The sequence below is a fragment of the Sebastes umbrosus genome, chromosome 12 (assembly GCF_015220745.1).
Source record: "Sebastes umbrosus isolate fSebUmb1 chromosome 12, fSebUmb1.pri, whole genome shotgun sequence".
NCBI classification, from domain to species: Eukaryota; Metazoa; Chordata; class Actinopteri; order Perciformes; family Sebastidae; genus Sebastes; species Sebastes umbrosus.
In genome coordinates, this window is record NC_051280.1 from 14063113 (window position 1) to 14087136 (window position 24024).

Genomic DNA, 24024 nt, shown 5'->3' on the forward strand with positions numbered 1-24024 from the left:
AATAAAAAAAGGAGAAGAAATCCAAAACTTCTTTGGTTGCAGCTTCTCACATGTGAAGATTTGCTGGTTTTCCTCAGTCTTCTGATGTTAAACTTTTGGGTTGTATGCAGTATGCCAACTTGAGAAATTGCTGATGGACACGTTACTAGCTTGGCTACTGCTGAACATTAATATTGGCATTGTAATGACTTTCAGCATCAACCATTTTGAAATTTAAATGCAAAACATTTGCTTATTGGAACTAAGGATAAATCAATAGAGTAGATTTTTGTTTTAAATTTGGTTATTTTTGTTAAACCAGCAATAAACAGCCATAAGTTATTCTTAATGTGAATAACAATCCTGACCTTGAACTTTGCTTCATGCCTCTGACATGTTCTCCAACTGGGGTCATAAACTTAATTTTTAACAATGACCTCCACAACCTTCAAATCAGCATATTTGAAAAACAAACAATCCTTACTGAGTGGAATAATAACAGCTGTACGCTCTGTACGCCTTCTCTCTCTCTGACTATCTGCGTGTCCAGCAGTTCCAGCCGACTGACTCCGAACCCCAAGCAAAACCTACCCCCTTCCTTTGAATTCAACTGAGAAAAGCTGCCTTCTTTTCACTTTCAATTCTCTTCTAGAAAATAATCACCCTATTAGACATCTGAGTAATACTGAGCAAACTCTAAAAGAACAATTCATTTCAGGTTTGTTGATGTTTTACCACTGATACGCCTCTAATGGCTATACAACCTCAGGGCAGGTTGTATGTACATCACGCTCCTTCCTATTAGTTCATTTATGAAATTCAATGAACCATCTCAGTGTAATGAGAGAGCCGATCATAATTGTTCTCTCCCTCCCCTCAAGGGGGTAATACATATTCAGCTCCATCTTCACAATTTACATTTAAAGAGACATCAATTTCCTGCTGGGCCTATACTTTACATTGTGATGACGTATGACGTCACAGATATATAATGAACCCCTTTTTTTATCTTTTCTCGGCTCGAGGAATATTTTACAAATATAAAACCTCCATAGATCAGAAATTCATAAGAGAAGGAGACACAATGAACCTTGTTTTAAGTTCAAGGTGTCCTATTAATAGTTTTACATGTCCCTTTTATAATGGTGGTCTATGGGGGAAATGCTTTTTGGGCCGCAGGTTTTTTTTTCACTGGTATAAATTGGAAGTAAGAATGAGCGGCAACGCCGTATCCAGGTCTATTACAGTATACATGTTTACCCTGTTCACCATCTTCAGCTTGTTGGCATGCTAACACTACACATGCAGTTCGTAGCTATACCTACGAAAAGTAATTCACTGTAATTCGTATATGTCTCACGAAATTAATTCGTATGTAATCCCCGTAATTGTGAACCAGGAAGTATAAAGAGCGACAAACGCTTCATAGGGAAGAGATCAGGGTGGATGGGCAGGTCTAAAAACACCAGAGTTTCAATCGATGAATTGTCGTTGATTTGTCACGGAACTTCCATACTTAAGTTACAGCACTTCCGGAGTTATTTTAACCCAAACCACGATCTTTTCTTAATACTAAGTAGTGTTTTCTGTGAAGACCAAAGTTTGTAAAGACTGTATGCACATAACGAACAGAAATTGACACGAGTAACGTGTTCCTGGACATTCATAAGAAAACGCACAAAAAATGAGAAATAACTTTTCGTAAGATATCATAGGAACCTTTGTATTAGGATACGTTTCATTACAACACATAAACACTAAAGTATCAGATTATACATTAACCTGATGATGGCGCCAGATAAAAAGTTTGGATCACCAGCGCTCAGGAGGTTGTATCCTCTGGGGACCATGAATCTGTAAAAAATGTCATAGTAATCCATCTAATAGTTGTGAGATATTTCAGTTTAAGTGGTACAGACATAAATAAAAAATGCTTTCACTTTCCCCTTTGCATTTTTATGCATCCCACAATTGTACATTTACCAGTCACATTGGAAATGCACATGCATATCATTAATTTGTATGCTAATAATGTAGGCAACTAATGGATCATCACAACTAATTAGCCTACATGAGAACATCGCTTCAGTACAACAACAATCAAGAGGTACGTTCATGCAGAGTGCGTTTGAGACTAATCTTTTACTTTACCACTGATGCATGTAATCCCTGGGTTGTAATGGAGTCGTCAGTCATTAACATATTCTATGCTTGGATGATTTCTTTAGTTTTTGAATCCATTTGCAAAGATCGTTGGATAATAAACCCATATCTGGGGAGTTAAAATGTTGTTTCCCTTGGGCTGCTATTACATCCTTCGAAAGATTTGGAGTTATCTCAAAGCTGTTTTTAGTTTAAAATATGGAGATTAACTACATGAAGCTATGCCTTTGCAGGTGTCTTATTGTCATAAACGCTGCCTTTCAGGACACTCGAGACAGTAAGAGAATGATAACACTATGCTAAGAAGGTGTGTGTGATTGAGCTGTTTCTACATGCTGTCAGCTGGCTTCTCTTCGTGGCTGCTCTGGGAGTTTTTCTTGTTCTGCTTCATCAGTTTATTCATAACTTGAGTGACAACAATTCCAGAGCGAGAGCGTGACATTTTTCAAATGAGGGGTTATACCTACTTTGAAAGCTAATAGTTCCCTTGGCCTTTTTAAAAACGATGTATTAATGCTTATATCAGGAACTGCTTATGGCCAAATCAGCATGACGTTCCATGAAGCAGATGGGAAACTGAAGAGCTGAAGTTAGGTACCATCCCACAAGTGGCTAAGGTAGCTTGTCAGATTTTTGACAATAGATTTCTCTTTGTTTTTCATGAACATAAAAAAAACGTCAACAAGAGGGTCGCAGGTTCAGACCCGGCTTGGGGCCCTTCTGTGCGGAGTTCGCATGTTCTCCCCGGGTTCTCTGCTTTCCTCCCACAGTCCACAGACATGCAGGTTAGGTTAATTGTTGACTCTAAATTGCCTGTAGGGTGAATGTGAACATCATTGGTTGTCTGTCTCCATGTGTCAGTCCTGTGATAGTCTGGCAACCTGTCCAGGGTGTACCTCGCCTTCATATAATGTCAGCTGGGATCGGCTCCTGAATAGGATAAGCGGTTACAGATAATGGATGGATGGATGGATGGATAAAAAATCAACTATTAAGCCTACATGTCGACTTCCTCCAATTGTGTGTACAACCTCCTTAAAAAATACATGGCTCATTGAGCTGTTATTGCCCATCTTCTGTCAATAGCTCTCTCTCCTCATTATGCCTCCATGCCAGCGACAGACGTAGCCGGAGGCATTATGCTCTCAGGTTGTCCATCCATCCGTCTGTCCGTACATCTATCCGTATGTCTGGTCCATTCTTGTAAACCCAGGAATGTCAATTTTTTTCAAATTTGGCACAAATGTCCACTTGGACTCAAGGAGGAACTGATTAGATTTTGATAGTCAAAGGTCAAAGTCACTGTGACCTCACAAAACATGTTTTTGGCCATAACTCAATAGTTCATGTGCTAATTATGACAATTTAAAACAAATATCTAATAGGATTAAATGATGAAATGATTTGACATTTTGGGCAGACATGGATGTAAACTGCAACTTGACCGGTTGGCGGAGGCATACAACTGCGACGCGGTAATTCTAGTTTGTTTTTTTTACACATCGACACTTTAGATAAACTCAATCAACAATGAAAATGATTTCTCATACATTTTATTTATTGTTTTTTGTTATAATTAAGACAGCTGCAGAGCCACGGGGCTTTAAGCAAGGAAGAGACATTTTCATCCAAAAGCAGTGAAGTGAACTTCCCTTCTGACCCAGCTGCACACTTGCTCCATCCTCAAGAGAAACTGAATGACAAACAAAACATGTATTTTTCAAGCCACTTAAAGTTACCCAGTGTGGTGGTAAACCTTTTTTTTGGTTTTCTTTTGAAGGATTTTGAATTTTTCTTGTTTCTTTTTTGCTAATTTGAAGACGAAGAGACGTAAACATCATGCCACTGTACTGTATGTGACTGTAAAGGATGATAGTAGCAGGATGGTCAGGCAGGAAGCCAAAGCTATTAGACTAACCCCATATGTCTTTTGTTGATGGCTCAGTGGTGGCTGACCTGAGCTCGTGTGGTTTGGTGGTCCGTGCTGGCGCTCCAGGACTTAGTCATCCTGAGAAAATTCTCTTTTTAAAAACCTAGTGAAGCATTTTCAGAGCCACATCTCCAACTGCCATTTCAATTGTCATCCGTAGGAGGAAGAGCATGACATTACCGTCCCTCTGAGAAAACAGTTAAGGCACAGTGGGATTTCTACTCTGGCAGGCAGGTTCATTGCGCTATTACCTCCAATACAAATAATGACTTTTTCTGTTATCCAACTAAAATCTGCACTCACGTTCCCATGATGTATTTTTAAACTACAAACAGCATCTACATTAGAAGTGGGTGTCATATTTTTGCTGACAAAATTAGTCAGTAACATTTCTGCACAAGCCACAAATGTGCATGACACAGAAAAAGCGTGATCGTCTTCTCCTCCTCCCCTTGGGCAGTTCCCTTTATAGAATCCGTGTCAAAATTTTACAGAGGGAAAAGATGACAAAACAAGATATCCAGCACAGTCTATCAGATGTGTATTTGATTTCTAAACTTTGTATATACACTGTCTTATACTGACATAATTAAATGCATAAATAATCCCTGAAAACAAATAGATTTAAGAAGACATCAGGCTATGAGTTAACAGGCTTTTCCCTTTAGCATATTTAAGCAATTGTGTGCTTAAATTATTATTACTTATTATTACTATTATTACTGGTAGAAGTCAGCAGTCAAATGCATATGTCCCGAAAATATAAAAGCTCAGAGTAGAGTTTAAATACTCTGTAATGTATGTGTAACTGGGCTTTCAGTTCCTCCTTAGGATGTATTTTAGGTAGGGCTGTCAAAGTTAACGCGGTAATGCTAATTTGTTTTAACGCCAAATTCTTTGAGGCATTAACAAAACTTGCTATTTTAAGGTTGAAGCGGGCTCAGATTTAAAGTTATATATTATTATATTAGCATCATATGAAACTACAAAACCTAAGGAATTCAGTGGTACCAACCATGTCATAGTAGCATAGGGAGCTAAACATCGCTCCAAACTAACGCAAAAGTTTGGTGAGGAAAAACTGTCACAGGCATTTTCAAAGGGGTCCCTCGACCTCTGACCTCAAGATATGTGAATGAAAATGGGTTCTATGGGTACCCACGAGTCTCCCCTTTACAGACATGCCCACTTTATGATAATCACATGCAGTTTGGGGCAAGTCATAGTCAAGTCAGCACACTGACAACTGTATTAAATATGTGACAATTCTCCCTTAAATAGGTACATTTTGCGATAATCTTGATTCTATTTTAATCGATTGTCATCCCCAATTTCAGGTAATCCAGTCATTTTTTGACCGTGTGCTGATAATGCCACAGAGCCGGGGACTTTGTTTTGCTTTAAAAAAGGATCAGCACCTCTGACAAAATGTATACCAGAGTAAATGTGACAAGGGCGGGACAGTATTATTTTATAGCGAAGTGGTTTAGCTGCCATGTTGTGTTTGATCAAAGGGCTTTGGAACAGTTGCATTTTAGTGTTGTGATGTTAGCATGTTTGTGCTGACAGGTTAGACTCACTAGAGACTAATATTTTCTGATCCGAACAACAGGTCATCTGGGTCATAAATGTGATTTTTGGAAACTGGAGGCAGTCTGATCATTTCCCTCCAGATAGAGACAGTTTGAGTTTTCCATTATACAGCTCAGAGGGAGCGTCTTTTTCCTGCTTTTCACACGTGTCTTCTGTTATGTCTTTCTAACATATTACTTAGGGCATTCCTTTTCCAGCTAGATTATAAATACAGGAAATATGTGAGGAAAGAATTTTTTTTTTTTAATTTGCCCTTTGTAAAAGGACACTTTTGCATCCAAGATAAAAAAGGAGCAGGGGAGGTCGCTGACACAAAGAAAGCAAAAACAGACCTAGAGAAAAAAACATGACCTAAAAGCTAAAAGAGTTCCAGGCAAAATATCAAAGATTCAGTGCTTAAAGTGGCTCCCCATAAAAAAAAACACGGCTCACACAATGATGGAGGTGAGCTTAGTTGAATAGTTTAATTCACTTATCTGGAAGAAATACTCTCCATTACCGTCCTTCACTATAAAAGTAATTACCAGCCGCGACATCGACGCTGGTATTGTTTTCACCTTGTGAGTCTGTGCGTGTGTTACAATTGCAAAAAATATGGCCCTGGAGACGCCTACTGTAGCAGGAACTACCATAGATGTGATTTTAAGTACTTTGCCAGGTGTTTATATTTCTGCAGACAGATTCTGAAGATGAGTGTGATCCAGAAGTGTGCGGGTAGGAAGGAGGGAAGAGAATTGATCAGAAGCCGAGGGATGTGACAAATTGGCGGTATTTGACCACCTGCATGGACTGCACACCCTGTGGGGACCAAATGCCTCAGCCAAGAGCATCCAGAGTAAAGCAAAATAATAAGAAAAGAGAAAATACAGGCAGAAGGCTGCAGGGTCTCTGCAGAAACGGACACCGCCACACACTTCTAGTGGGGCATTGTGATTGAGAGGGATTCTTTTTGTATCAATCTATACATTGTTTTATAGGAAACTGTTGCATATTATAACTTTAAGAGTGAAAGAAGACAGTGTTTCCTCAGTGTTTCAAAGACTGATAGACTGAATTGTTACCATTTATTCCCTCATCATGCTCTTTGTGTCATCAAAATACAAAATCTGAGTTTGTATCCTCTTGACTCCTTCATGTCCTCACTTGTCCTCTGACGTCTGTGTATGTGACATTGCAGCTTTGCTCCATTTCCTGCTGCCTAAATGAAATCTCAAACCGCAGCGAGCTGTGAGATTCCCAGCGCTGTTATGGTATGGCCTAGTTCACCCTGTCCCCGCCTCGCAAAATTAAATTTCAAATGGCTTCGAAGGAAACGCTGCTGTAACTCGCTCAGGTGTTCAGCTCGCATGAGCTCTTTTGATCGTTCAACTTTGAGATACCGTAGCCTTTCATCTTTACTATGATTTGAAACTCATCCGAATAGAAGGCGCCGGTTTTACTCACTATTTCACAAAACAGCTGAAACAAGTGGGTAATTAGCAATAAGCTGCGAGCAGCAGCTCGGTGCTTTAAGGAGGCGTACGGTAGCAGTCATGTCATATTTTCTATTTTATTCATGCAGCAGGAAACTAACTTCCTGGCTCAAAAGTAACACAAAAAAGTAAAGAGACAGATGACAAACTAAAGCACAGAGCAGTCAGACAAAGAAAGGCAGGCTTACGCAATCTTTAAGTGGAAAATGTTGTACTGTATCATTACTGTGGCATTGTTGCAGGTCCAATGTTGGCAGCAGAGCAACAATGAGCTGATAGAAACAGGTCGAGCTCAGCAGCAGTGAAAAGTTTGTCTTTCAGATTAGTTCTGTGAATTTATCACAAATTAAATAACTGAATCTTCAATATATTCAATCCCTAATTGAAATACCACTTATGCATGAATAACCAATCCACACTAAATGTATGTAATTCTAAGAACGTTTCCTCATTTATCTCTCCAACAAGCTTCCAATCTTCCGATCTATGAGCAATCTTATGGTGTTTTTTTTTGCATGTACGTATTTGTGCATCTAAGAAAAGCAAGGAAGTTTGGCAGGGTGGTTGGCGGAGGAGGAGGTGGGCAGTGTTGGCACGGAGTAAACCGGTCGGAAACTGCACATTTCCTTCGTTTCCGTAAATGCATCTTTACACCAGGGGAGTGTGGTCAGTGTTGGCATCCAACATTGTTAACACCTTCACATGGCAGCCCTATCTCCCTTACCCAAAACCCAAGAGCAACTGAGTCATTTAGTGATTCTTTATTTAAACTCTGTGAATACAGTATAATGCACTGTAAAGAAAGAATAGCTTTATAATGCGTAATGCACAGATGGTTATGTGCTCTCCTTGCACCAGTGCCTTGAATTAGTCCTGCCTCAGTGGAAAAAGCTCACTGGGACAAAACTCACAACCTGCTCCCCTTCCTCTATTTCTGCAGCATCACTGCTTGTTTCACAAACACAGTGTGATATTTGCCTGGAGAGGCGAGAGCACTTTATCTGGAAAGCACCTCATGCTGCTACTGTAATATGAGCTCTGACAACTTAAAAAGATGCCCTATTATATTCTCCATTATGTCGTTTGCAGTTATAATAATAAGTGTTCTCCATCATCCATCAGTCTTCTTTATACACCTCAGGAACATCTAATAGGTCACCTTTTATAAAGTGGTTATGCAACTAATAGTTTAGATCATTTTCATCAGCTATTAATGAGACAACAACCTTTGGGTGGCCAGGTTGTGAAAAATGTGTGTTAGGCTGATTTTGTATCCAGTCTCTTCTGTAATAATGTTGGTAATCCATTAATAAATGCTCATGGGTTTCTCATTTTACTCTCTAATAAGAAACATTTAAAAGTGAAGCCAATGCTGTAGTGCCTTACCCTTACATTCTTTCTAATAGCCAGCAGGGGGCGACTCCTCTGGTTGCAAAAAGAAGTCTGATTGTATAGAAGTCTATGAGGAAATGAGCCTACTTCTCACTTGATTTATTACCTCAGTAAACATTGTAAACATGAGTTTATGGTCTCAATTGCTAGTTTCAAGTCTTCTTCAATACAGCATGTTCATTTAGTAAATTATGGTCCCATTTAGAGTCAAATAGACCATAAAGCAGGGTATGCTTTAGGGCGTGGCTACCATATGATTGACAGGTCACTACCACAGTGTTTTTTCATCTCACAACTTTAACCCTTTCACAGTATGTTTTCAGTTCATGAAAGTTAATTGTACCATTTTGGTCGCCTAAAAATGTCTGTATTCATCACTCGGTTGTACACAGCTCCACCCTCTCCTGTCACATCCATGGATGTATAAAGAGAACGGGATACAGCGTTGTAGGTGGGCATCCGTTCATTCCTATGAAAGTTGCTCAGTAGCGCTTGAAGCCAAAATGGCTCGACTGCCGAGTGATAAAGTACCCGGATATTTCTGCGATCTTCTGCATCCATTGGGCCCATAGAGCAGGCGCAGTAGCGTTTCCTTTAAGCCCGCTTCCAAGCCCTCAGTCCAGCCACGGTCTCGGTCTCATTCAAATGAACAAAGGAAGGGAAATAAATCTGGATTCAGCTATTAGTGCATTTTACCTTTTAGGACCTAATGATTTAAATAAGGGCTATTCATGTTCATACTGGGAAGTTGATTTACCTCAAAAAAGTCTCTTACCCAATAGAAGTCTATGGGAAAAAGTCCTTTTGGGCCGGATGGCATCACGTGACAGACACAGAAGTTGTAATTTCACAGGAACTTTGCTTCAAAGCCTGGCGCACTTCCTGGGGGCTTGGGTCACGTCTAGTTGCAAAACAAATCAAGATGGCGACAGCCAAAACACCAAACTCGAGGCTTTAAAACAGCAGATCACAATGGGTGATGTCACGGTGACTACAGCCACTTCTTATATACGGCCTACACTAATAAGCCAAGTCTGCAAATGTAAATGAATTAAACTACATCATTAATAGGATTTTACAAAATCCATCCAGTCTGTACTTGTTGATGATAATAAATCCTCTGTAATGCTCTGAAGCTCATTTCCAGAACTTTGGTTCATGTTCAAACCATGCATGAGACGTTAGCTGTCCATCCATGGTTGCTTACACTGCACGAGAACTCTATAAATGCCACATGGCAACTGATCAATGAACATTTTTTCACGCAAAGTCAAACAAACAAGCACAGTGTGTTTTAGAGTGTATTACAATTGACCGTTTTACAGCATCTCAGGGGATAAACGTCCCACTCAATCAAGTGCTTCAGTGATTTAACCAACGCTGATTTACCGCCGTGCTCGGCACTCAACAGCTCTTACTCAAACTGCTGAAAACTAGGGGTTTTCCTTCAAGAGTGGCACAAAGCATTGTCTAGTCACAATAATACAGTAAGTGTTGCTGCCAAAAGTCAACTCCTTCTCTGTTTCTAGCTGCCACAAGCAGTTTTCTGCTCTCTGCAAATGCAAATGTTACATTACGTAATATTAATTTCAATGCAAAGGATCTCACTTTGCTGCTGCCACGGCTTCAAGAGTCGCTGTAGGCATCTCTGAGGTGGATGGCTTCCTCACTTTCTACTGTTTTGTTGTTTACAAGAATCTTTGAGACAGGATGAGTGAATATTTAGTCTAGGCTGTCTAAACTATTAATCCCGGAGGGAAAAAACAAGTATTATGCAACTTTCAGAACATTCAGATAAACATATTTATTCATTCATCCGTTCATTTATTTAGGCCCGAGGACTAATTCACTCACAGGAAATAGGATAATTGGAAGCAACTTAAGCACATGTTTATGTAATAATGTTGAACACTTTATTAATTTAGTTAGAAATAAACGGATCATACACTGAAATAAATTAATCTGTAAGGCATTTATTTGGAGTTGAATATGAAATCTACACTGGAGGCGAGTAAACACATAATTGATTCAAGTTTTCATACACAATGATATAAAAACAAAAAATCAAGAACAATAATGTGCATCTTGGCAGCAGAGTGGTTCACATTATCACTTTATAATATAAATAACCTTCACACATTTATTGCTGCTCTGTTTCCGCCCAACTCCTTATACATTTTTCAGTGTCAAAGAGATAAAGGGGGCCGGCAAATGTACGGGCGAGGAGCCGCAAAATGAAAAATTCACTTCAAAGTTGATTATGGAAAGCAGGTTTTAAAAGATATGCAAATAAACTGACAGAGTAAGAGGCTTTGCATTTCCCCACTGTGAATAAAACTTGTATTGCTGAATTGGTATTCTGTGTAAGACTCAGACAGATAGTAGTGCTCAACTTTGGTCTGAGCTCCAAGAAATTACACGGATGTTTTTGCTTACCTACTTGGCAAACACTTCACTCCAAAATCACTGCCTTCCACCACCACTGACTGATGTTGAATGCGGTGTCTGATGTTGACTGCAGACAAGCCAATCTGCGACATCAACAAGTGCTTTAAAACATTATCAATGTTTGCAACGACGCTTCACGTCTCATTGTTTTCTCAACCTCTCTCTTTTTTCTTGCAGGGAGTGCTTACAGAGAATGCATGGATAATGGGACGTGGGCATTGAAGAGCAATTACTCCAATTGTGAACCCATTTTGGAGGAGAAGGTTAGTGTGGCGTCGCAGGAGCGATCCTGCTATATATCCTTCATTCTGTAAGCAATCTGTTAAACCTTTTAGATAAATGCTCATCACAGCTGATCATCATTACACTAATGGCACACATGGAATACCAATCAGATCTAGCAGAAGTAATGTGGTGTTTTGATTGCTTAACGCTTATTGAACTGCATTTCGTTTTGCTACGTAGTGCACTTAAACTGTTTAAACGTTTATTTCCAGACAGCTTAACAAACACTTAAGTACAGCTTACAAAGCCCGAGGCCAAACTGTAACACTAATGTATTGCATGTAATGAGTATTGGCCTGATTATGTTCATTTCTGGGCCTTGCTCTATTTTCTCAGATCATTTTCAGCCGTGACATCTGAAGTGGGTCAATGACATTTGCACAAAGAAGCCTAGATAGATGAATAGACGTACTGTATAGGGGGGAGACTGGGGATGGTTATAACAAGTCTTATTCCTCCAATCGGAAACAAGTGATGACACTTATACACATGCTCAGTTAAGGCCCAGACACACCAAGCCGACGTCAAAGAACTAGCGGCGACGAAGGCGGACTGTTGCGTCGCCTCACGTCGCCTTTGTCTTGGCCGACAAGTTGTACTTGAACACACCGCAAAGACTAGACGATGGCCAGTTAGCACATACGTTCTGCGCCTGCGTGAGATAAAATAACTCTCCACACCAGCAGGCGGCGGTAGTCTTTATTTGTATACTTGCCAACCCTCCCGATTTTTCCAGGAGACTCACGTTTTTCATTGCCCTCTCCCGGTCTCCTCCCGTGGTCACAATTCTCCCACTGAACAAACTATGCCGACAGACGCTCACCGACGGCCCCAAACTGTCCGACGGCCGACTGTCGTCTTGGTGTGTCAGGGCCTTTAGACCCTCCCCCCACCAGGAAGACGGAACACATTCAACATCTGCTGCTGCATTTATTGAAAAAAAAAGAAGAAAACTTGCTTTGGAGGTATGAAAGACATACTGTCCTGACCTTTCGTATAAATTAATCAACACTTACTTAGTTTGAATCACTGTTTTCTTGACATGGTTAGCAGTGTGAAGGTCAGCGTGTCTAGCTGGCACATGATGTTCTGTCATGACAGAGGGTTGGGGTCCCTAAGCTAAGAAGCCATATCAAAACAGACCACACATTGATTTTCAATATAAAGAAGTCATTGTGGAGTAAATATAAGGAGAGTTCACCCAAATACACATTTGTTTAGCTTTTTTTTTTATCCTTTCACAAGTCATTGTGGGGTACGTAATCATTAGAGCTAATATCGTAATAATGCGGTAATTTCATTATTTTGTATTAATCTTATTAGTGTAATGGTCCATTAACAAATAGTAAGCATTGTTGTTTGTCATACAGTGAATAAATCATCTAAAAGTATATATTTTAAACACTAAAATATGGAATGATTGAATAGCATCTGCACACAAGGTAGGCCTATGTTCTATACATTAAGAAACAAAACTCAATAACTTATTTGATGAATATTACAAAATAAATAAATTATACTATAATATTATTGTAAAACGATACATATTTTCAGAACACTACTGCTCATTGAGACAAAAATCAAAAGTTAATTAGTGAAATTTAATGTATTTTTAACATGTTGCAACCATCCCTGACCCGTTCCTCCATTCAAATAAATACTGTGAATGATATGTTGTATGTAATTATCTTTAAATGGTATGGGTAGGTAGCAGATAGATGTAAGTTTAATAATATTACAATTTGGTTGGTGTAGTCCAAATAGTCTCTGAGTAACAGTGTTGCAACCATCCCCAGTCTCCACTACCCTGCTTCTATTCCTGTATTGTTTGTATCCCTAACCTCTTGTTGTTTTATTATCCAGCAGTTGCACTGAAGAAGTAATTCCTGTGTTGTCTTTACAGAGGAAATATCCGATGCATTATAAAATAGCGCTGATCATCAACTACCTGGGTCACTGTATCTCTGTGGGAGCTCTAGTCGTGGCCTTCATTCTCTTCTTGTGCTTAAGGCAAGTACAGAAATAGTCCCCATCTAAATGAGTCCTGTGTGCTTGAGACCTCGTAGAGGACAATCAGGGAAATTCACGTAATATCCTCGGACTGCTCATCATTAACTCGCTTACGTCAAATGAGCAGATCTATGCAGCTCGGCTCTGCTGGAGCACTCGTGCTAAGAAAGACATAATGTGCATTTCAGAACATTTCTTTCCTCTATAAGCAGTTGTACCTTTTTTCATCTCCTGGTTAAAACACAAACACACCTTCATCTACTATGAGAGAACACGGCAGATACTAAACAGCCTCCCCCGTGTCGTGCACTATGAATTGATCGATGTGGGCTTCGCAAATATTGATTTCTTTAGATTAAAGACCAAAATAGTCAATAGTTTGTTCCATGGTTAAATCTCTTTAGATTTCATGGAACAATCTACAAATGCTACAAGCAGGATGGAGGGCGGTCACCCATCCAGTAGAAGTCGGGTGCCGAGGCTATGCTGGAACATCCACCCAGCGGCTCCTGAGGTCCCTGGGGATCACAGGCTCCAAGCTGAGAAAGGCGCTCAAAGAACTTGCATAGGAGGCTGAGCAAGGGAGCTTCTGGCTCTGGCTTCGTAGAAAGGACAAGGCGTGGGGAAAAGGAGGGTCCTAAGGCTGGCTGCAGGGGGCGGCAGGGAGACGTCCCTGTCGCTGCTCCACCACCTTGAGATGTTCCGGGATTAATGGAGCGAAACTGACGACCCTGCAGCCGGCCCAATGGCACCGTCAGAGGTGCGACAGGCAGAAATGCCACCTGTGCTTCAATCTAGTGTTTTCCCCACAGGTGTTTATTCTTGGCACGTCCAATAATCTGCTTGGAAATCATAGAAAAAAAAAGACTTCCCTTATAGTTCAAGAACGTGCCTGAAAATCATCACAAGTTTTCCTGAGTATCAAAGTAATCCAGTGATGGTTGTCTGTACATTCATGGTACAGTGCCATCAGGAAGTAAGTAAATTGAAAAAAAAAGATTGGATAAATGAAATTAAAGGATTTCCAGACTGTTTGCATGTAATATAGGAACCTTTATCTGTGACATGACTGGCCAATAACTTACAGACAATATTATTCAGACCCAGAATCTCACTTTACTTTGAATGAGCTGTATCGACTCTACTGTATATGAAAGCATGATAATAAGACATGTCTGTTATTTGGCTTGTTGTGGTATAGGAGTATACGATGTCTTCGAAACATCATCCACTGGAACCTGATCACCACCTTCATACTGAGGAATGTTATGTGGTTTCTGCTTCAGTTGATCGACCACAATATCCATGAGAGCAACGAGGTAACAGCATCGTTTCACTGTGCTGCACACACATACTACTGTATATAAAGTAGGGCTGTCAAAGTTAGCGCGATGATAATGATATAAACGCAAATGACTTTTAATGCCACTAATGTCTTTAGCACATTAATTCAATCGATCTTTTGGAGGTTGTAGTGGGGTCAGTTTTAAGTGAAGATACTGGCATCATATGAAACTAGAAATCCTAAGGAATCCATTGGTACCATCCATATCATACTAGCTTGTCGGCGAGGAAAAACTGTCTTGGCTATTTTCAAAGGGGTCCCTTGATAAATACTTGACAAATCTCCCTTTAAAAGGTACATTTTGAACAGATAAAAAAAATGTGTGATTCATTTGCGATTAAATATTTTAATTGATTGACAGCCCTAATATAAAGCCATTAGAAATTCTTAACAAGTCTTGATGAGTAACTTTGAGTTCTGTCTTGTTGTTTTTTTCAGCCTTGGTGTCGATTAATTACAACAATATACAACTACTTTGTGGTGACGAACTTCTTCTGGATGTTTGTTGAAGGATGTTACCTTCACACAGCCATCGTGATGACTTATTCAACCGATAAGCTCAGAAAGTGGGTCTTCCTTTCATCGGCTGGTGTGAGTATGTGCATGTTGACAGTGCATTAGTAACACTTCACTCAGCTCTCGGCTCTGTACCATACAGTTTTGGCGCACTTACAGTATCTTTAATTTTGAATGAACAGAGTTAATGGTGGTAGAAGTGTTTACTCTTTACAATACTGAAGTCACTCTCCCTCTGTGTGTGTTGTAATCAGAGCTTCGCCTCGCTTTTTTGACATCGCTGGGCCGGTTGAGGTGCTTTTAGTGTATGTTCATGCATGTGAGCGTGACCAACTGGCTAGCTCACAGCTGCCGCTCTGCACTGCTCTCATACGCCGGTTACAGCTGATAATGCCATCCAGACAACGGACAACGTTGAAGAGGCGTAGCACCCACCCTCTGGTTCCCCGCAGGTTAACACTGTTAGCACCGTGAGCTCCGAGTAACTATCACCATGTTGAGAGCCGTGCGGGGGAAATAGAAATGCTCCCAATCTCGTAATTAGCACCTTTAAGCATGAAGATGTGTAAAAAACAGGTTTCTGGTTTATCCTTTTCTGAGTTTTTCTTCTTTTTCTTTTTTTTTTAAAGATTATTTTTTGGGGTCATTTTTGTCTTTATTAAATAGTGACAGTGATAGTTATGAAAGGAGGAGAAAGAAGGGATGACATACAGCAAATGGCCACAGATCGGTTTCAAATCCCTGGCCATTGTGGTAAGGATTCAGCCTTGGTACATGGTACATTCTTTTCCTAGTTTTTATAATTAGTTCTTATGGTTATCTTATTAATTCAAATTGCAAATATTGGAAGCTGAGTTGGCCACAAAACCCAATTAAAATTGTGCTTTCTGGCCTCATATGTATTGATTCTGTAGATTGATATTGTTGTGAATTGTGTTTCAAATTTCATTGACCTTAGAAATAGTAGAAAGATCCATTTAGTAGCTGTTCTAGAGCTTTCAATCATACCACATGATTGCTCATGTTGTCATGTTCAAATTTCCATATTTACTTATTCTAAATGTTTTTGGATTAACTGTGAATATACATGAGTATTTCTGATACAACAGATGCTTACATACACACAATATTTGTAAATATCTGCCCAAAATGATCACCGTCAGAATATGATAGAATTAAAAGCCGCTTGTGAAACAGCTGACCCGCAGTGTTATTTCACAGTTCTCCCCAATTCAAAGTGAACTTTTGCTTGACTAAAAGCACTTCAAGTGAAGTCTGGTCAGCGAGTGAAGCAGAGGGAGACCTTTTAGTGCTTCAGACTCCAGATAAGACCTTAATTTCATAAGAGAACAGAGCTGCGGTGAAGTGTGCAAAATGTCATTTCTCGTGCTTGACTTGAGAGCGATAGAATGAGTAGCAGACGCAGATGTATGACCACATAAATTATCTATGCTCACCTTGACTTAAACTACAGTATTAGGAAAAGCATGGTGTTGAGAATATTCCATCTTGAGGCGGAAAAACGTGTTTGCATGCTTCCCTGAGCCGGTCTGACATTTCCTCTCTGTCTCTTTATGTAATGCACATTGTGTGTTCTTGCAGGAAGGAAGATATTCACATACTTTACTGCATCTAGGTCATGCTAAAGCTACTCATGAACACAGTAATGAAAACTAAATAGATAGAAGATGACATGTGATTGGTAATGTCTCATAGATGACATGATTGGGAAGCACGTATTGGCTTTAAAATAGAAATAACCAAAGGCAGATATCAATCATATCAATCTAGTTTTAATGACTTTATATAATTAGAATATGAAGTAACTGACAGCTTTTCTTGTGATGATTAGATTATCTCATCAGCTTCCGCTTTGAGTTAATTCAACTCATCAGTACGAAATCCACCAGACACTCCTGCAGGTGTAGATTAAACTTTTTCTTATTGTTGTTTTAATCTAATATATTTGAGCAGCCACGTACCCAGTGGCGTGTATATTCAGTGATCTCAATATCCATCTATCATTTTCTGTAATTAATGCCTGTCGTCTGCGATATCTCATCTGTGAAAAGACTACATCATTCACCTGTTGGAGAAATTCACAAGTTGCAGCAGCAAAAGAAACAGGCTTACAAAGTTTGGAAGCAGATAAAGGAATACTATAACTATTTAAAATGTATGACATAGAATAGAAGAAATTAAGAAAACTTGTTAAGAGTAATTTTGAAGTAGAAACAGGTGTATGGACTAAACAGTATAAAATATGGTAAATGAAGTATAATGAGACAGTCTCTCTTCTCTCATTCTTACGTACAACTGCTGCATTGTTGAAAACCATGAGGAGCCAGTGAAGAGATTAGATGTATCATTATGTCACTGATATCAGTTTTGAGAGATTGTTAATTAGAATTCATTAAGGAAGTGATGGAAGTGGGGCAGATTAAATCTGTCTCCCATCAGAGGCCTGATGTTAGCTGCGATCCAAATACGTTTCAGCTCCATTAAAGTTCATTTAATCTGAGCATCTCATCCACTTTGTCTATAAAACTTGATCTTGTCAGCTCTCTCTCACCAGGATTTGTGTACTCTCTAATGATACTTTGCTTGAAGCTAAATTTGCTTGTCGGCTCACTGACTCATGGGTTGAAAAGTCAAGAATGAACTGCTTGTTTAAAAGGAGCACTTTCCTTGAACTGCAGCCCTGAGTGCTTTGGGGGATGCAATGAGATATTCCAAAGGGCTTTACTTTTTTTTAATTTTACTTCCTTCTTAACATTCAGTGAAAAGCAGCATAAAAGGTGCTGATGCAGTACCGTCTCAAAACAGCTTTTAAGATAAATTGGGCTGCCAAAGTTAATCCGATAATAGAGCGTTAACGCAAATTTGTTTTAACGCCACTAATTTTTTTAACGCAGCTTGCAATTTTTAGGTTGTAGCAGCATCACATGAAACAAAAAAAAACAACTTTGGAATCCATTGCCAACCATTCTATACTAGTGTATCGAGAAGGAGGTTAAATAACGCTCCAAACTTGCCAGAAATTTTGGCGAGAAAAAATTTGCATGGCCATTTTCAAAGGAGTCCCTTGCCCTCCGACCTCAAGATATGTGATTGAAAATGGGTTCTACGGGTACCCACGAGTCTCCCCTTTACAGACATGCTCACTTTATGATAATCACATGGAGTCTGGGACAAGTCAGCACACTGACACACTGACAGCTGTTGTTGCCTGTTGGGCTTGAGTTTGCCATGTTATGATTTGAGCATATTTTTGTTATGTTAAATGCAGTACCTGTGAGGGTTTCTGGACAATATTTGTCATTGTTTTGTGTTGTTAATTGATTTCCAATAATAAATGTATACATACATTTGTTTAAAGCAAGCATATTTGTTTTGTCTGTCTGTTTTGAAGAGAGGATGACAGCTCAAGTTCAAATGATTTCATTTTTATTACGGACGATTCAAGCACACTTGCTCTTTTCAGTCAGATGTGATAAAAATAAAATCCCTGGAGCCATGAAGTATGAGGCCTTCCTCTCCTCAAATCATGTCACTGCTGTGACCAACTCCTAGTTTTTGGTGTGCAGTCACTGGACAACTCCTGCTGATTTGACAGATTGGTTTTGAAATGTGGTCCGTATTGAGTAGAGAGAGCTGCGTGGGCCTGGGTGAATGATGGAGAATTTAATATGCACTGTTCTTTTACTGAGCTGATTTAAACTGACTTTAATAATTATTTTCATAAATAAGTCACTTATCTAATATATTTTGTCACAAATCTTTCTCATATTTTAATTATTTCTCAAAGTGAATTATTTACTTTGACAAAGTTTGATGATCAGCACCCAGATAAATGTACATTTATTGATTCTTTCTCTGCTGGACCTCTGTGATGGCAATCGTGAGTCATGTATCATATGACAGAGCGTAAATTACCAACCCTTTGTCATGGCCATCGGCGTGTGATATCAACGCACAAGGCACCCTTAAGTGCCGGTAGGAGACACACCGGGCTTTCCATTAACTGCAATGTAAACCCATCCGTGCAACAGTAAATGCACAGGGAAAGTGCGGTGATGACGTAGTTTAAAGAGCGAAAGAGACACACAGGGTGGCGGGACGGGAGGTGGATGGGTCCAACAAACACAAGACTTTCATCCAGGAGACCGCTGTTTGTGTCCCGTGCGTTAAGTTTCACTTTCACTTTACAATCAGCTGTTTGTTCGTCTCCCAAGTTCTCAACGTCAAGTCTCATAATCATTTTACAAATGTAGTAATTTTAAGCGCAACCATGATGTTTTTTCTGAAACTTAACTAAGTTGTTTCTTTGCCTAAACCTAAGCAAGTGTTTTTGTTTAATTCACAACATTAAGCACTTACTTACTGCGACCAAAAAGTGACGCAGAGGGGTCCGATAAAGCGTCAGCACGTGACGAGTTTGGATGAGCACGTGTTGCATATGACTGTGAGCCACTTTAGGCTTAAAATGTTGCCCAATCAGCTGATGCATCAGCTGATGGATCAGCGCCTTTTTTAAGCTGCTTCAACCTGCCTACCTTTGCTGCTTCCTCTACAAGCCGCTCGCAACCCACCTCCACCCCACCACCTCCTCTTAATACTGTGTCTGACTTAATCAATGTCATTTCTGTTGTCATTGATACCGGCTCTGTTCTGCTCCCAGGGGGGTCTTTGCTGCTGCTCTCCCTGCCTTAGGCTTTCCATGTATGCACATGGAAGGGCAAGGAGGTGAGCCCTCCTTGCCTTATGCTACCACGTGGGCACGTGGATCCACGTATGCCCGTGGATGGGAAGGGAGGTCCCAGAGCAGAGCCATACCGCCAATATATATGTATATATTACTGCAAATGGAAATAAAGTTGTCTTTGACTAAAGTGGTCCTGACTGAAATTAGAGCGTGTTTGTTTCTTCTTCTTTTGGAAGGAGCTTGTAGTCTTTTTATTTTTCTCCATTTTGATCACGCTGCACAAAGGGATACAGTTTCCAGTGACAAGAAAAAGCTGTTTGTAGTTTGGTTACCAAATCTATTTTACTGTGGATGACCAAATGAATTAATACATTCAATTCATATTTTTTATTGAAAGTTTTTTTCTAACAATATTCTGTGCCCCTTATACTGTAAATGTTTACTGGGTTATATGTGACTTACACAGATCTTTTTTTTATTTCTTTACTCCAGGTATTCCATGCCCTATAATAATAGCTTGGGCCATAGGAAAGTTGTATTATGAAAATGAACAGTAAGTATCCCAGTACATTTTCCGACACTAATGTTTTCTTAAATATTTTCTGGTTTGATTATTTCTTTTCTTCTGTCAACAGATGTTGGTTTGGTAAAGAACCTGGGAAATATATGGACTACATTTACCAGGGACCAGTTATTCTTGTGCTTCTGGTGAGCGACAACACAGAAAGTCATTGCACTCTACAATACATCCACTGCCGCTATTTTCCACATTATTGGTTAGAGGTATTCATTCATATAACACAATGTACACTAACGTAACATCTTCTAGCACTAATGCCTGCTTGAAGGTGTAAACTGATGAAAAAATATGCCCCAAAATGAAAATGGTTTTATAATGAAAGCCATTTCCATCCTGCGTCGAGCTTGTTGGAAAGGTGGAATTAATCTTCCTGATGGATTCGGGCATTTCCAACCCTAAGAATCCTAAAATTGTATTCATAGGAATGTATCCGCTAATGGTTTTTGAACAAGCCGTTAACAGCATGTGAGGCGACCAGTTCTGATTTGCGTGCTTCTCTAACACTTTCCTGTTGAGGAAGAAGAAGGTGACTTGTGTTTGCCCTCCATTCCTCCTCCTCAGCATCTAATGAGCAGAGGATGTTCTCTGCACGAAATTGCTCTCGGTGTATTTCAGGATAAGACATTAGCACAAGGTTGAAAAACTAATTATTATGTGTGTGTTTTTTTCTAGATAAACTTTGTTTTCCTTTTCAACATAGTGAGAATTCTTATGACTAAACTAAGAGCTTCAACCACGTCTGAAACAATACAGTACAGGTGAGTTGATCTATATTTCTCCTCCTGTTTGGTCTTTGCAAGAACAACATGTAGTATTTTAAATGCATTCTAAGCATCAAAGTAGCTGATTTAGGAAGCAGACTGATATTAACCTTTATAATTAGGGTCACCGTTTCATACAAATCCTCTCAGAAGAGAAGAATATTTGTTTGTTATTATGTTAATTGTTAATAAAGTCAAATCACTGCCAGTGCTGTAATAGCAGAGATCAGTCATCATTGTCACGGCTTCTTTCAGGCTAAGTATTGTCTGTAATTGCAATTATTGTGGCTAATTAAAAACAATAAATCACTTTAAAACCCTTAAACCTATTTCTTTAATGGATTTCACCAACAAACTCTCACACTTTGAGCATGTGAATCATCACTTCTTGTCAGAAGGTGCTAAAGGTCAGATAGTTTCTAATGTTTTGCATGTTTATTTTTTCAGTTTGAGTATTATATGGTACATACTCCTTTATTCTCCAAGTGTTAGCGTGGGTTTTCGCCAGCTCCTGTTTCCTCCCACAGTCCAAAGACAGGTTAGGTTAATTGCTGACTCTAAATTGCCCGTGGGTGTGAATGTGAGCGTGAATGGTTGTCTGTCTCTATGTGTCAGCCCTGTGATAGTCTGGCGACCTGTCCAGGTTGTACACCGCCTTCGCCCAATGTCAGCCGGGATCAGCTCCAGCCCCCACAGATAATGGATGGATGGATGGACGTACTCCTTTAATACAGATACAGTAGAAACGATTTTAGACAATGGTATACACAAGTCTATACAAACACTTGAGTCAGCACAAGGTCGTTACAGTATTTTGTGCGTAGGACATTTCATTTCTCTCTGGAGGTGGCAAACCTCTGTCCATCTGACAGCTAGATTGTGAGTTTGCTTTCTCACCTTTGATTGCTGTGTCAAGTGTATTTGTCTCCTCGGGGGATTAATTCGAGTGTCAGACAACTTCAATTCAGGCTTTACAGGCTGGAGGTGGATTTACAGTCGTGGCGCGACAGTTATGCTGACGTGAGCCGTGCAGATTTAAGTGAGTGGAGGACGGAAGTGTCAGCTGTAAATTATTTACCTAAATATAGAACATAATGGTCCCTTCAAAATGCTGTCGCTTTTAACAGAATTGCATGAACAATATAAACAGCGGGGTAAATTTGACAAGGGGAAAATGGGATTTTCTGCGATGTGTAAATTACTTGTTTGGCACAGCATGTCATAATTATAGACATTTTTATTTGAGAATATATCACCTCATATTTAAAACCCCAACTTTTAAACATATTGGGTTCTGAGATCTGTTGGTAGCTCTTTAGTTAATTAGAAAAACCCTAAAAAAAAAAAAAATCATAAGACATTTATCCGGGCCAAAATAATTGCGATTCACGATATTATCCCGCTGATCATCAAAATATGCTTAAAACTCTTAAAATGGCACTAAAACATACTGGAATCACCTGACATTTTATTAAGACATACATGTTTTAATTGCATCACAAATATGACACATCTTTATCCAGTGAACATCCTTTTTCAGTGAACAAACAATCTTAAATAAGGTAATAAATAAATCATAAGGTCGCTCTGCATAAAAAAACAAAAATAGTGTTAGCCTGTTTTTTCTTACCTGATAATTTCTGTATTTTTTAAAACCGGCTCTATTTTTCCCTTCTATACCATGATAGCAAGCTAAACAGCTTTTTCAAGTCACTCATGACAATATTCACAATTATACCGATACTAGAAATTCACCACAACCAACTTATTGATTGTTTTTTACCACAATCCGAAATAAAATCCATATCGTCCCATCCCTACTCTTACCCTCTGGAAATGAGTAGAACCTCCAAACCAAAAGCTTTTACGACTTATTAACATTTACAGCTGCATAATTCATGGATAATTGTAAAACTCTTTATTAATGATATTTCTTACTGCAGACCTGGTGGTATACAGTATAATAAAGTAAAAAAAACTGAACTTTAGAAATGTATTTTTACCAAATAAATCATCATAAAATCATGAAAGTTTTTTTTTTTTTTTAAACTTGGCAACCCAAATTTTGTTTTGATTGAAGATTTAATCTATAAGGCTTTAGTAAATCATTCATTAACCATTTACAAAGCCTCTAGTTACATCTTATTAAGCTTTAATATGAAGCGGTTCTGTACACATCTTGCTTCTCTAAGGTGTTGATATTTTGAGAAGCAAAGCGGTGGTGCGTTTGTGTGGTTTTTTTTTCCCCAGTCGGCACAGTGACGCAGAATCATGCCTTTTCCAAAATCAACTCCGGTGAAATCCAAGTTCTTATTTTAGTACTTTTATAAATGAGGCTGCTAATTTTCTTCACAGGAAAGCTGTGAAAGCGACGCTGGTCTTGTTACCTCTGCTGGGCATCACCTACATGCTCTTCTTTGTGAATCCGGGGGAGGATGACATCTCACAAATCGTTTTCATCTATTTCAACTCCTTTCTGCAGTCCTTTCAGGTGAGACTAAAGGATAATGATGCAAGGTGACACTGGCCGGCGCTCAAAAGCCCACACACACACACACACACACACTGAACAAAAAGTGAACAATGTGAGTCATACTGATCGTCGGGGCGTATCGCTTCTTTTCAGTTTATGAGCTTTCTTGTGGGAAGATGATTTGAAGTAGCATCCTGGCTGTGCTTACACACAACGTGGACTTCAAATGACAGGACTAACAGCGCCATGTGGGCATGAGTTCTGCTCTGTGGCCATTTTTATCTTTCTATCTTGTGTGCTTAACTATAAGACTGAGTGGGTGGAAAGAAGGGGATTTCATGCAGAGCTCCTTCACAGTCAAGAATTTTATTT

General features: G+C 39.4%; 1 protein-coding gene across 1 annotated transcript in view; it reads left to right on the forward strand.

Moving 5' to 3' along the window:
- Positions 1-24024, forward strand: part of LOC119499220 (corticotropin-releasing factor receptor 2) — a 38553-nt gene that overhangs the window by 11644 nt on the left and 2885 nt on the right. The window contains 9 exon segments of the mRNA XM_037788475.1: positions 11155-11240; positions 13166-13272; positions 14474-14591; positions 15056-15191; positions 15194-15208; positions 20331-20391; positions 20474-20546; positions 21091-21176; positions 23535-23670. Of these exon segments, the coding sequence (XP_037644403.1) occupies positions 11155-11240; positions 13166-13272; positions 14474-14591; positions 15056-15191; positions 15194-15208; positions 20331-20391; positions 20474-20546; positions 21091-21176; positions 23535-23670 (818 nt within the window).